This window comes from Sapajus apella, unplaced genomic scaffold, assembly GCF_009761245.1.
Source record: "Sapajus apella isolate SASKATOON/1434 unplaced genomic scaffold, GSC_monkey_1.0 scaffold19, whole genome shotgun sequence".
NCBI lineage: Eukaryota > Metazoa > Chordata > Mammalia > Primates > Cebidae > Sapajus > Sapajus apella.
Genome location: NW_022436959.1, coordinates 1,700,004 through 1,714,823, shown reverse-complemented (window position 1 = coordinate 1,714,823; position 14,820 = coordinate 1,700,004). Strand labels below are relative to the sequence as shown.

At 38.5% G+C, this 14,820-nt stretch overlaps 1 protein-coding gene across 4 annotated transcripts in view; it reads right to left on the bottom strand.

Annotated features, from left to right (window-relative positions):
* KIAA0895 (KIAA0895 ortholog) overlaps window positions 1-14,820 on the bottom strand; it is a 59,713-nt gene that overhangs the window by 18,724 nt on the left and 26,169 nt on the right. For all 4 annotated transcript variants that reach the window (XM_032286792.1, XM_032286793.1, XM_032286794.1 and 1 more), the window contains one exon: window positions 12,176-12,870. In XM_032286792.1, coding sequence (XP_032142683.1) covers window positions 12,176-12,870 — 695 coding nt within the window. The remainder of the gene's footprint in view (window positions 1-12,175; window positions 12,871-14,820) is intronic.

Sequence of the window (14,820 nt, the reverse complement as noted above, 5' to 3'; positions counted from 1 at the left end):
ACACTTTTCTAAGTTTTTATAATGAATATCAGCTACTTTTTCTAACTGAAAAAACAAATGGTTAAGTGTCTTCTACTTTGGAATCTCCTGGCCTTTCTATTCACTATCTAATTACCTTGTCCCACTTGCCAGGTAGGCATTGATATCCCTTCTCTGGAGTACTTGCATTTAACAAAGAAACACATGAAATTGTTTTTAGATATTAAAAATTCAACTGATATTTTCTATATTAGATTTTTAGGTAGGGCCAGTTGTTGGCAGGAAAACAGTTGGTATATCTTGCATTCTTGAGGTTAACTCATGGAAGACAGTCACTCCCCTAAAAATCTAGCCCAGATTTGCTCAAAGATATCAAATACATTATTTGCTTCCTTCCAACTTTAAGAATAGCAAAACAAGTAGAAAGCAATGTAACATTACAAATTTTCATAAATCAGTTTAAAATTCCTAGCCCCAGAACATACTAATGTACACACACCTACCCCTACTGTCCAGGTCTGTCTCCTAGTCTGCACGAATCTGACCTTTGACCTTTCCTTTGTGTACATTTTAGGATGTACTTGGCCAATTCCTCCATTACCATGCTAGAAATGGTATAATGGAATCTACTCTTGAGTTCCACAAGACACACTGTCAGGTAGGATAATACTTCTGGGTAAAAATGATTTGAAACAAGCGACCAAATACATTTTTGCTTTTTTAAAAACATTGAACAAAAAACCCCCTATTTTTACTAAATTATTATCTCTATTCACAAATCAATCATTTCTTAATCCTTCCCTCTTTATAGAATAAATCCTTTCCTCTTTATAGAATAAGAGAATATATTTTTAAAATTTTTAAAAAATTTTCTTCACAGAAGCAGATAGACGAAGAAGAGAGTATTTTAAATAAAGCTTTGTATATCTTATAGGCATAAAAACAAATGGATTTTCAGAGACCTGGGTCCTAGAGCAAAGAGGAAATAAATGCAAAATACGTAATTGTTCCACGTGAAGGAAATGGTCCTATCTCTCCTGATCTGAATGTCACTTACAATGCCACACAAAATAGAACAGCATCATTATTCCTGTTACAGCTCTGTCATCTCAGGATCCTGAAGCACTTTCCTCTATTAAAATGACAACAGTATGTAATCAAATTCTTTTTAACAGATGGGGCTGGGACAATTGGATATCCACATTTAAAATAATGGAGTTGGACCCCTATCCCATATCATATGTAAAAATTAACTTTGGCCAGGCAAGGTGGCTCACGTCTGTAATCCCAGCACTTTGGGAGGTGGAGGTGGGCAGATCACCGGAGGCTGGGAATTTGAGACCAGCCTCACCAATATGGAGAAACCCTATCTCTACAAAAAAAAAAAAAAAAAAATTTTTTTTTGAAAAACAATTAACTCAAAATGGATCCGAGACCTTAATGTAAGAGCTAAAACAATAAAAACTCTTAGAAGCAAGACTAGGCATAAATCTTTATGACCCTGGATTAGGCAACGGGCTATTAGATATGACACCAAAAGCACAAACAACAAACAGATAAGCTGGACTTCATCAAAACTGTGCTTCCAAGAATGCTGTCATAAAAATAAAAGGCGATAAAAGAATGGGACAAAATGTTTGGAAAAATATGGAAAATTTTGTATCTGATATCTAAAATATGTAAATAACTCCTGCAACTCAATAATAAAAACAAATAATTGAAAAATGGGCAAAGGATCTGAAATAGGTGATTCTCCAAAGAAGATATACAAATGGCCATTATTAACCATCAGAGAATTGTAAATCAAAAGCACAGTGAGATGCTACTTCACTCCCACTGGGATGTCTACAGAAAAAAAAAAGTTGATAAAAATGTGGAGAAAGTGGAACACTCATATGGGCTGCTGGTAGGAAAGTAAAATGGTATAATCACTTTGAAAAACAGTCTGGAATTTCCTTAAAAGGTTAAAAATAAAGTAATTATATGTACTAACAACTCCACTACTAGATGTGTATCCAAGATAACTGAAAACATATGTCCACAAAAAATGTGTATGCGAATGTTCATACAGCATTATTAATAACAGCCGAAAAGCAGAAACAACCAAAATGTCTATCAAATGATAAAAAAAAATAGAATGTAGTATATCCATATACAGAATATTATTCAGCAATAAAAAGTGCTGATGCATGCTAGAACACAGCACAGATAAACTTTGAAAACATTATGATAAGTGAAAGAAGTCAGTCACAAAGGGCCACAGGTATTGTGTGATTCCATTTATATCAAATGTCCAGAACAGGCAAATCCAGAAAGTCCAAAAGGAGACTGGTGGTTGCCTAGGGCTGCAAGCTTGGTTACAGATGGGGAATGATTGCTAATGGGTACAGTGTTTATTTTTGAGGCGGTGAAATGTTCTAGAATTAGTGGTTATGGCTGCACAACTCTAAATATATTAAAACCAGTGAACTGTACTCTGTCCAGGCTGGAGTGCAGTGGTGCAATCTCTGCTCACTGCAACCTCAGCTCACTGCAACCTCCACCTTCTGGGTTCTAGCGATTCTCCCTGCCTCAGCCTCTGGAGTAGCTGGGATTACAGGCGCCCACCACCATGCCTGGCTAATTTTTGTATTTTTAGTAGAGATGGGGTTTTACCATGTTTGTTGGTCAGGCTGGTCTCGAATTCCTGACCTGATCTGCCAAAGTGCTGAGATTACAGGCATGAGCCACTGCGCCCAGCCTATTTTTATTTTTTATAATTTTTTTTTAGTTCAGTTTTACATTGCAGGAGAGCTGCATACTTTAAATGGGTAAACTGTATGACATTTGAAGTGTATCTTAATAAAGCTATTTTTTTTAAAGGGAAGAGCAATTAAATAGCATAATTTAACATTAAAATCACTAATCCAGAAAAAAAATGTTCTCTACAAAAACTTTCAACACTGTCTTAGACAATAAAGCTTCTGAAACATCTCAATACTCTGTAGAATGATACACTTCTGGTTTACTTGCTGATTTTGTTTACTGTCTTGCAATCTGGTCATGTGACCATCAATCACGTGCTAAACTGCAGTTTTCACTCAGTGACAAACTATATACGATGGGGACACCAATATGATAGGGGGTAGAATGGAGCTGTGGAAAGACCAGAAGTCAGAAGACCTGGTTTTACATTAGGGCCCCACCATTTGCTGGCTGTGTGCTCTGAAGTTTGTCATTGTACCTTTCTCAGGTTTAGGTTCTTCACGGGCAAAAGGGAGATTAAAATCGCTGCCCTATTTACCTCACAGAGCTGTGAAGACAAAATGAGAGCATGGAGGGGCTGTGAATGTGCTTACCTCCCATATGACTGTAGGAAGTACTTAAGTTTTAAGAGAAAATCGCTGGGTTTTAATTTTAGAATTTAAGGTAATAGGTTTGCCCTCCAGCTTTTTACTCAAGGTTATGTTTCTTCTGCCTTACTAATTAGTATATAATTCAAACTCTCCCTTCATTCCTCTCCTTTTCAAAAAATTCTAGAATCTAAAACTTTTCCCCCTAAATAGAGAATAATCCCTAGGATCTCGGACAGTCCTTTTCTTTAAGCTAGTGTTTTCCAAACTTTCTTGAGGGAAAGCGGTCAAGAAGATGCTGTTTTTTAAAGGTTTCAAGGCCAAATTAGTTTGGAAAATATTAAACAAAAGACTCTCGTAAGCTTTTATTATGATACTATGTGTGGTGAGTGTGGAAGATGAATATAATATTCTATGTCTTCCAACATGTATGGCTCCCTTTGCTTAGGTAGTGTTCCTCAGAACAGTCTAAAAACGGTTACTTCGGATGAGCACGGGATATATACACACACACAGACATATTCTGGCTCTTTGAGCTTCACAGAATGAAAAGCAAGATACTTAATGAATTTTTCAATGCTGGTTATTGCCTCCTGGTAGCAAATTAGGTATATAAAGATTTGTGATTACTCAGTCAGATCATTAGGCCTCTATTTAAGGTATTGTAGCCACAAACTAATGGGACAGTAGTGGTCACACACTAAAATCCCTTCAGCTGCAAGGAATAACCACTGTGTAAAGCTACTGATTATAAGATATCTGGAAGAGGCCACAGAAGAGCATATTTACATTCCAACGTTTTATAAAACATTGTGCTGGCCAAACAAAACATATAAGCAGGCTGAACTTGACCCCTGGATCACAAATTTGGATCCACTGTTTATAAAGTATTTCACTAAATTTTTAACATACCAGCAAAAAGGACCATTCATTTATCTAGCTATGCCTTACCTTCTATGTGCCAATCACTGTCACTTTTATGCAGCTTTATATTTTAGAATCTAAGTCCCTGTTTTACCATTAGACTGGCAGAGACGACATATAAACAGATCCAATGTAGTAATACTTTGAAGGAATTATAAATAATTATGAGATTATTGAACAAAGGGAAATAGAAGTAGGGGATTAGAGGAAATAGGGGACATTCTACACAAAAGGGACCAACATTGTTATATAGAAACTAAAGAAAGTGAAATAGAACTTGGTTTGACAAGACTGCAGGTTCCTGGGATGGAGAGGCTTTGGGAAACTCATTTATTCAGTACCAAGAACTGCACTCAATTCTGGGAAGAGCTGAAATAAGAAAATTACACTTCTATCAAGGAGGCTGGTCTAAGGGTAAAGACAAACAAGAAACTGAAGGATGGTAACAGTGGATAAATGCTGGGACACATATTTACATGAGATGCTGTAGGAGTACACAGTTGACCTTGGTATAAGGCCTTGCAGGCCATGGCAAATATTTTGAACTTTATCTTAAATTATGAGAAGCCCTGAAATTTTTCTGAAGAGGTCAAATTTACATCTTAGAAAGACACTGACAGCAGTGTGGAGAGCAGGGGAGAGACACAGGGAGCAAAAGTACTTTTGTCAACAATCCAGTTTTCTGTAATGTCAACTGCAGCAGATTAGGACCAGATTATAATAAAAATCAACGAACCAAAATATTTCAAAATATTATATTCTACCTATGCAGAACTTAGAAAATAAATAGATCTCAGATACTGCCTCTGCCTTCAATGAATGACACAGCCAAGCAAAGAATTAAGTTGTCACCTGCAACTTATCTGACCCTCCTTGCCTCCACACATCCATCCCACACCTCACACCCCTCTGTTCTCTGTTGAATTTCTGTGTAATCAAGGCTGGGGGTATTCTGGATGTAAAAAAGGGTGAGTGAGAAAATAAGAGGATAACTGCTACCAGAATAGGATATTTATAAATGGCTTAATACCGCAGACTATTCTTTTACCACCTACAAGAGAAAAAGCAGATATTCAACCTGTTTTGTTGAAAAGACTCTGTTGAGGTAAGAACCTGAGAATGTACATGTTAATTAAGTTTTCAAAGGCAAATCAACAAAGCTTTTCAATGAGTCATCAAGGTCAGACCTTCTTCCAAGGACGTACAATCTGATTGGGAAGTTTCCATCTCTGGTCTGTAAGAAAATCTTTCTTGCTATTTAGGTTAAGAAATAACCCGTTCTCCAATCTAAAACACAAGGCTACTATGGAACATACGAAACTCAAAATTTTAAAAACCTTACAACTTCAGTGTATCTGTGAAAGGTTTGGGATTTGCTAAACAGAATATCATGTCATCTAGGCAAAAGTATAAAGAAGGCTTACTTTTTCCTCCCTTCACTGTTTTGACAACTTGAGGTCTACAAAGATAAAATAGTATTTCAATGCTAGTACAATTACAATTTAGCTTTAAAGAAATTTTACATCAAGACATCCTATTAGTGAAGGCAATTTATTTCCAATTAACTTTTTTCTATCAAAAAAGAAAAATGAACATTTGTCTTGTTTTAAAGAACAATAATGTAATATTATATATGTACCCATTATGTATGTTTTAATATAACAATGAATTGCCTATTCCATTCTCACTATAAATGCTGAAATCAAAAGACTGTTTTCAGAGGACTACTTTTAAGTCTTTGCCATACTAATCATTGGTTCTAAGAAAATGAAGCCTATGTTAAATAGAGCTGGTGAATCCCAGGTAGCAAAATAGCAATCCAAAAGAAGAATGTAGCCCACATAGAGGTCTTCATTGACCTGTGTTTCTTTTTTTTTTTTTTTTTTTTGAGACAGATTCTCACTCTGTCGCCCAGGCTGGAGTGCAGTGACATGATCTCTGCTCACTGTAGCCTCCCTAGGTTCAGGCAATTCTCAAAATTCTCCTGTCTCAGCCTCCCAAGTAGCTGGGATTACAGGCAGGTGCCACTATGCCCAGCTAATTTTTGTATTTTTAGTAGAGACAGGGTTTCACTATGCTGGCCAGGCTGATCTCAAACTCCTGGCCTCAAGCAATCCACCCATCTTGGCCTCCAGAAGTGCTGGGATTATAGGCATGAGCTACCACGGCTGGCCTCAGCCTGTATTTAACTGAATTGGGTATCAATGTTTACAAACTGGAAGACTTTGTATAAAAATCGGGTTTCTGCCTTCCCTTGAAAACCTCAAAGATGCTGGTTCCAAACTGTGACTCAAACAAAATAACTGCTCTCTGATTTCCAGTTTGCTACTGTATCCAGTCAGATTCCTGTGATCATTTATGATTTCTGCACAGATCCTATAGGCATCTGAGTTTGTGAACCCATATACCATCACTATATAGTTTGCTAACTAGGAAGATGAAAATCAGAATTCATTTCCTAACATTATGAAGTTGGTCCTTGTAGGTACTTACTTTTAAAATCTGAACTTCTGGCTGGATGTGGTTGGTAGCTCGTGCCTATAATCCCAGCATTTGGGAGGCTGAGGCAGGCGGATCATCTGAGGCCAGGAGTTCCAGACCAGCCTGGCAAATATGGTAAAACTCTATCTCTACTCAAAGTACAAAAATTAGCACGGCGTGGTGGGGTGTGCCTGTAATCCCAGCTATTCGGGAGGCAGAGGAAGGAGAATCAGTTGAACCTTGGAGGCGGAGATTGCAGTGAGCTGAGATTGCATCACTGTACTCCAGCCTGGGTGACAGAGCAAGACTCTGTTGCAACAATCAACCAATCAATAAAATATGAACTCTATAAATATAAATGCACTGCCATGCAATAGAGTGTTTTGTGCTATGTTGCTTTGGTGTGGGGAAAAAGGGGGCTGTCAGAATCACAGCCCTTTCCTTTTCTCTATTTTGGCAGAATGACTGACAAATAAGAATGAAACCTCTATTTTAAATACCTCTGAGGTTTCCAAAAACTCTACATACTAAGTTACTCTTGACAGCATAGAACAATTAACTTCCACTAAATTAAAGTAGCAAAAAAAAAAAAAAAAATTTAGGGCCAGGTGTGGTGGCTCATGCCTATAATCCCAGCACTTTGGGAGTCTGAGGCAGGCAGACTGCATGAGCAGTCTGAAACCAGCCTGGCCAACGTGGTAAAATCCCATCTCTACAAAAAATACAACAATTAGCTGAGCATGGTGCACACGCCTGTAGTTTCAGCTACTTGGGGGGCTGAGGTAAGAGGATTGCTTGCGCCCAGGAGGTAAAGGCTGCAGTGAGCATGTCAGCATCACTGTACTCCAGCCTGGGTGACAAAGTGAGACCTGTCTTAAAAAAAGAAAAAAAATTAAGGTACTATAATAATACAAGGATAATAGTTTTTCCACTCAAATTGATATATAATATGAAATGATACCCTAACTCTTAAATTATATGGTGGTGATGAAAATGTCTTTTTTGAGAGACATTAAACACCTTTTTAAAGATGAACTTTTCTTACAGCTTTCTTTTTCAACTCATACTGCAACTATACTGTTTCAGTCATGAATATGTCTTTAAAATAAATCAAGATATATTACTCTTAATGTTTTATTATTAGAAAGACAGTACAGGCCAGGTGCGGTGGCTCACTCCTATAATCCCAGCACTTTGGGAGGCTGAGGTGGGCAGATCACTTGAGGTCAGGAGTTCAAGACCAGCCCGGCCAACACAGTGAAACCTCGTCTATACTAAAAACACAAAAATTAGTCGAGTGTGGTGGCGAGCACCCATAATACCAGCTACTCAGGAAGCTGAGGCAGGAAAATCAGTTGAACCTGTGGGGCAGAGGCTGCAGGGAGCGAAGATCGCCACTCCAGCCTCGGCAACAGAGTGAGACCCCATCTCAAAAAAAAAAATATATATATATGTTTGTAGCTAGAAAATTATGACTTTGTTTTGGTCAGAACCTCTGATTGTTCTGAGACATACGGTGCTCTGGCTTTTCCTTATTGCTGCTCTTCTCATAAGGTGCCTTGTCTATGCTTTCCCCTCAAGATGCTACAGGTCAGGCTGGGCGCAGTGGCTCATTCCCATAATCCTAGCACTTTGGGAGGCCAAGGCCTGAAGATCATTTGAGCTCAGGAGGCCAGCCAAGGTAGCATAGTTAGACCCCTCCAAACCCTATCTATCCAAAAAGTTAAAAAAAAAATTAGCCTGGTGTGCTGGTACATACCTGTTAAGTTCCAGCTACTGGGGCTAGGGGCTAAAGTGGGAGGATCGCCTGCGTCCAAAAGTTCAAGGCTGCAGTGAGCTATGATCATACCCCTGCTCTCCAGCCTGGGCAACAGAGCAAGACACTGTCTCAAAAAAAGATGCTATGGGTCTTTTGGTCACGGGGCTAATTTTACAGATGAGTAAGTGTTAACATGTAATCTTCTGAAAGTAAGCTGTTCATGAAAACAGCTGCTTTTTGTTGGCAAAGCTTTAGTACTAACTTTCTGTTTTTCACCTTGGGGGAGAATAGAGAGGTTGCCAGAATCACTGGAAGATACTCCTTGTTTATGCTTTTTTTTTCTTCAGGCTGGAGTGCAGTGGTACAATCTCGGCTCACTGCAACCTCCACCTCTCAGGTTCAAGCAATTCTCCTGCCTTAGCCTCCCTTGTAGCTGGTACTACAGGCGCACGCCACCACATCTGGCTAATTTTTGTATTTTTAGTGGAGATGGGGTTTCACCATGTTGGTCAGGATAGTCTTGAACTTGTGACCTCAAATGTTCTGCCTGCCTCAGACTCCCAAAGTGCTGGGATTACAGGCATGAGTCACTGCACCCAGCCTCCTTGTTTATTCTTAAAATACCCATTTTATTTGAAGATAGACAATTTACAATTTATATTTTTCTTGATTAGAATAAAGATACAATATGAAGTATGACGCAAAACTCACATGAACTTAAGATAAAATACAGATTTAATCTGAACTAGCACCACTAAGAATCTACTTCTGGCCCACTGGTAAGGACGCACCTGACCCCAAATAGCAGGCTCTAATTCCAGATCCCTTATTCAGTACCTATGAAGCACTGTACCTTTTCTGCAAAGGCCCAAAGCCTCAGAAAACAGACAACTTGAGTTTCTGTCAAGTTTAAACATACCTAAGAGTCAGGAAGCTGCGGCTACCATGGCTGCCAGCATGCAGCAAGGCAGACCTCAGCAGGCTCCACCTAGAATTACATTCCAGTCCTGCAGCCTGCTGTATGCCTTGTATCACCTCAGTGGTCTGAGTGCCTCCCTCGGGACCTACTGCCTAGACCAAAAACCTGAGTCCTGGAACTCCTTGACAATGATGGGGAGAATAGAGCATGAGCACTGCTTCGGTTCCACTATGGCAGACTTATCTGAGCGTGAAAGTCTAGCATCATTCTCCCAATCTGTGTACTTAAGGGGACCACAATCATCCTCCAAAACAATACAGATTGCCTGCTTTACCAAGATCCAGAGTGTGAAATGCAAGAGACTGTCAGCTGGGGGTTGGCAAGGCCTCAAAGGTAGAAGCCAGAGACCGTGGGGCTACTTGGCTATCCTGGCTCCTTTGGGCAGCATGTTTCTGAATCCTAGAGACCAGCCTGGAAGCTGCTGCTTTATCTGAGGAGGAGATGGATGTATCATATCATGTCATTATTCACTCAGTAGCTGAAGAAGAATTTAAGCATATTTTCCCAGAGGTCTTGTACCATGTATTTCTTTTAACTGATTAAAGTGGTTTAAACAGTAGACTTGGCATTTATTGAGAATATTCTCCCAAATGGTGGCATTTGCAGTACAAGTCAGCTAAGACTGCTGGTGCTACTTAGAAGTCTCAAGCAATTCAACTGTAGGATTAATCTCCTAAAGCTGGAATTGGGTCAAAATTAAAATTGCAAAGCCACAGGCCAAGCAGTGCCAATTCTCAATCTGTGGGGCTGCTGAGGCTCCCAAATTGCCTTCCAGAGAAATCAGAGAGCATTCTTTTTAATGTAATGGTTGGAAATCTCTTTCCCAACAGGCAGCGGTAGGGTAGATCTCCAAATTAAGGAATACTGATAAATAAATCTCAGCCATCTCTTTCAGCATTAGGGGGAAATTGCAAATAGGATTTTTACAATTGTAAAATTTACATTTGTGAAAGACGTGCAATTTCCACACACACACACACACACACACACACAAAATCACAAGAATGACTGCCAAATAGAAATAAAAATAACAGCTAATCTCTTTTTAGTGCTTTTTAGGTGCCAAGCACAATGATAACTGCAGTATATGCACTAAGCATTCTCCATTTAATTATCAAAATAACCTCCTAAAGTAGGTATTTTCTTCACTCCATTTTATACATGTGGTAGTAGAGCCTACAAGTAGATTATGTAATCACTATGTTAATGCTGCCTTTTCTCATCCAAAAATGCCACTTTTTATCAGTAACTTATCAATTTGAATCACAATTTTTAGCACAATCTCAGCACATTTTTAAAAAAGCAAATGCCCATTAAAAAATACAAAAGCAGTAGAAAAGAGACCCTAAAAAAGGAAAGTAAATACCATAATTAAAATTATTTTAATCTTTACATAATGGCTTTACATAATTAAGTTTTACATAATGGATTCAAAAGACTGGCCAAATTCCATGTTATCTATAATAAACAGCAAAATATCTGCTGGCCACAAGACCAAATAACTATTATCAGCAAAAATGCTAAAACAGGGCATGCAAGAAGAATCACGCAGTTTTACCTATCCTACAAACAGATTTTCAGTCACTGACAAAGCCAAGTTGAAGCTAATATATTATAAAAACCCGAACAAAGTTAATTTGACCAAATGTAGCTGGCCTTAATGACCTCAAAACTATGCCCTGCAGATAAACATTAGCCAATTTTTTCTCAAATGCTTAAATGAGATTCTCGTTTCAATGTATTACAGCCCTGTAAAACACAAAACTGCTAAGCGTTTAAAGTGAGCAATTTAAAAGTATTATTCATAGCATTCACATCATAATTTACTAACCTGAAAGATAATTTCAAAAATCCCATTATTTTCCTCTTTAAATGAGTGCTTAAATATTTATTTGATGATGATTAACAATTTTAGTGAAGCATTAACAAGTTGATGGACAAGAATCAAGTTTTGGTTCCCAAACTACTTACCAGAGCCTAAGCAAACCAGGAATTTAACATAAAGGAAGAACCAGGGATTGCATGCCCCATCTAAGACATTAAAAAATCAATTAGAAGCCAGGCATGGTGGCTCATTCCTGTAATCCCAACACTTTGGGAGGCTGGGCAGATTACTGGAGGCCAGGAGTTCGAGACCAGCCTGGCCAAAACTGTGAAACCTGTCTCTACTAAAAATATAAAAATTAGAGGGGTGGGGGCCTGTAGTCCCAGCTACTCGGGAGGCTGAGGCAGGAGAATTGCTTGAACCAGGAGGCAGAGGTTGTAGTGAGCCAAGATCACACCACTACACTCCAACCTGGGCACAGAGCAAGAATATGTCTCAGTAAAAAACAAAAAAGAAATCAATTAGAAAGCAAAAACATAGTGTAGGCTACCCAACACTTGTCTGTAGGTGGCTAAATTGGCCACAAGTTTGTAAATCCCACATGAAAGCTTAGAACCAGAATCTGAAGCTGTTTTCCTAATATAGCTGCTTCCTGTCACAAAGAGTCTATATAACAGATTACAAATTAATGAGTCCAAAGTAGTTTATGTACAGGTGATATCACTCACCTGGAGATTTCTTGTCACAGATTTACATGTCCTGAGTGGGAATTAATCATAACATAGAAATAACTTGAATATTTTCAAATGTATTATTATTATTTTTTTGCTTATAAGATCATAGATAATTGTTTTAGCACGTAAAAATGAACTACCACTATTGAAATGGCATTTTACCTGCTTAAGAAATCGGTCAGATGCGTGGCTGTGCTTAGTTAATACACTTGGCAGAGCAGGATTAGCATACTCAAACTGAGGATTGTAGGTATAGTCAGATTTGAAGAATCTCAGTTTTTCTTTCTCTAAGTTGGTGGGTTTTATAGCAGTCAATATACAAAATTTCTTCCCAGAAAAGTCATCTCCCTTCTCAAAGCTTCCAGACAGCTGAGGCTGTGACTTTGGCTTTTGGAGAGTGGAGAAATGGCACCGCTTGACCTTGCTTTTGGGTTTAGGTGGCAGTACTATGGCGTTCCCTGAAACAGAGATATCATGTGTAAACTTTACAGGACTTGACACTGAACTAGTGACAAAAACAGCAGGCCGCCTCTCCAGGCAGTACCAAGTACCACTGCTCGTCACAGGCACCAGGGCTTTCATTCTGTGAGGATCTTTACTACGAGAAGTGTTAGAAGATTTGCTGGGTTTTCTACATCTTTTGGAGTAGGCGGAGGAAGACTGTTTTTGTGAATGATGCTTTCTTTCCTCCTTGCTCTGTAGTAGGACATTGTAACTACTGGTTCCAGTTGTGAAAATGTCTTTTAACACTCCCGAGGATAAATGTGAAAGGCTTCTTTTGCTGTCGATGATCAATGAATCTTCTGCATTTAGAATAGACTTCTTAGCAAGTTCTTGCTCAGGCCAGTGAAGCTTTTCTGTATTAATAAACAAAATCAAAACAAAAGAAATAACAAAGAAACCAGATGAAGCAAATTGTTTATTATAGGACAAGCATTCTGAAGATTCTTTAAACTTTGTAATTTTGCAATAATCTTTAGAGAAAAACATTTTAAATATTAAAAGGATATATTACTAAACTTTGGTCATGCTAGACACTGTCATTTCTCTTCTTTATAAGTGCATATAAGTTAAATTATTTATAAAAATCCTCAGCTTCAAATCGTTTAAATGATAAAAGTCCAATATGTGAGATAATATACATAAATAATCTGAATACTTTACTAAAGAATGTAGATTTCAGCTGGGTGCGGTGGCTCATGCCTATAATCCCAGCATTTTGGGAGGTTGCGGCAGGCAGATCACTTGAGTGGGAGCTGGCGACCAGCCTGGCCGACATGGTGAAACCCTCTCCCTATCAAAAAATACAAAAATTAGCTAGGTATAGTGGCGCACGCCTGTAATCCCATATACTGGGGAGGCTGAGGATGAGAATTGCTCGAACCCAGGTGGTAGAGGTTGCAGTGAGCCAAGATCACGCCATTGCACTCTAGCCTGGGCGACAGGGTAAGACCCTGTCTCAAAAAAAAAAAAAAAAAAATGTGGATTTCATAGAAACGATATATTTTAAAATAGTATTTTTAATAATAAAGTAAAATCCAAGGCACTTTCAAAGATAATACAATCTTGAAATTTGGAAACATATATATAAAGGTGGCTATCAGCAAAAGAACAACAACAAAGCCTTACTCAAAAACCACTGTTAAGTTTAAACAGATAATATATGCATCTTCAAGCATGTTTTAGTAATGTCACTTAGTATGAACAATTTCTTCAGAATTATAAGCTGCAAGTTAAGGTTACAGAAAAACAAGGTTTTTTTTCTTGGCAAGTTAGAAACAAATTTTAATAACTATTACGAAGGTATCAGTATGTCAAATGGCAAGTTAAGGGGAGGGCAGCTTTGTATTTAGACCTCACAAGTGCTTTAAACTAAGAATCACTGTATATACTGTTGCGCATTTACTCCTTTAAAACTGTTGATTTGCATTCTTTCATTCAACAAATACATAGAATACTACTAATTCAGCACATGGCTCTGATAAACAACTGTATAAACACGTTGTTACCTATAACCAGCTACTTTTTTTTTTTTTTTTTTTTGAGACAGAGTCTTGCTTCGTCACCTAGGCTGGAGTGCAGTGGCATAATCTCAGCTCACTGCAACCACCGCCTCCCGGGTTCAAGTGATTCCCCTGCCTCAGCCTCCCGAGTAGCTGGGACTACAGGTGCATGCCACCACGCATGGCTAATTTTTTGTATTTTTAGTAGAGAGGGGGTTTCATATGTTAGCCAGGATGGTCTCAATCTCCTGACCTCGTGATCCGCCCACCCTGGCCTCCCAAAGTGCTGGGATTACAGGCGTGGGCCACTGTACCCGGCCCAACCAGCATCTAATCTGGCTCTGAAGACAAGGCATTCCTATGAGGATTTCAATAATAATACAGTAGTATATAATTAAATGTGAAAAACAAAAGAAACAGACAATAACCTACAGTTCAGATGAGAAAGGAAGCAATGTGAAGAGAAACAGATGAGATTTCAAGTAGGTCCTTAAGGGCTTTGAGACTCAATTCTAAACTGATGAAGAGTTTGTCTTAAACACAGCTCATCTGAACAAGACTCCAGCTCAAGTCCTGTCAATAAGTGTTCACTGAATAAACAAATGAATAAATAAATGACCCTAAACATGCAAACCATTCTGAAAAAATATGTACTTGTAGTTCTGGGACAATTCAATATGAGATTACCGCAGACATGAAAATATAACAGGAAAGACCCTAAACCAGTGTTTCTCAACAGAAGGCAATTTTACCCTCCAGGGGACACTTGGCAATGTCTAGAGACATTCTGGTTGTCATAACCGG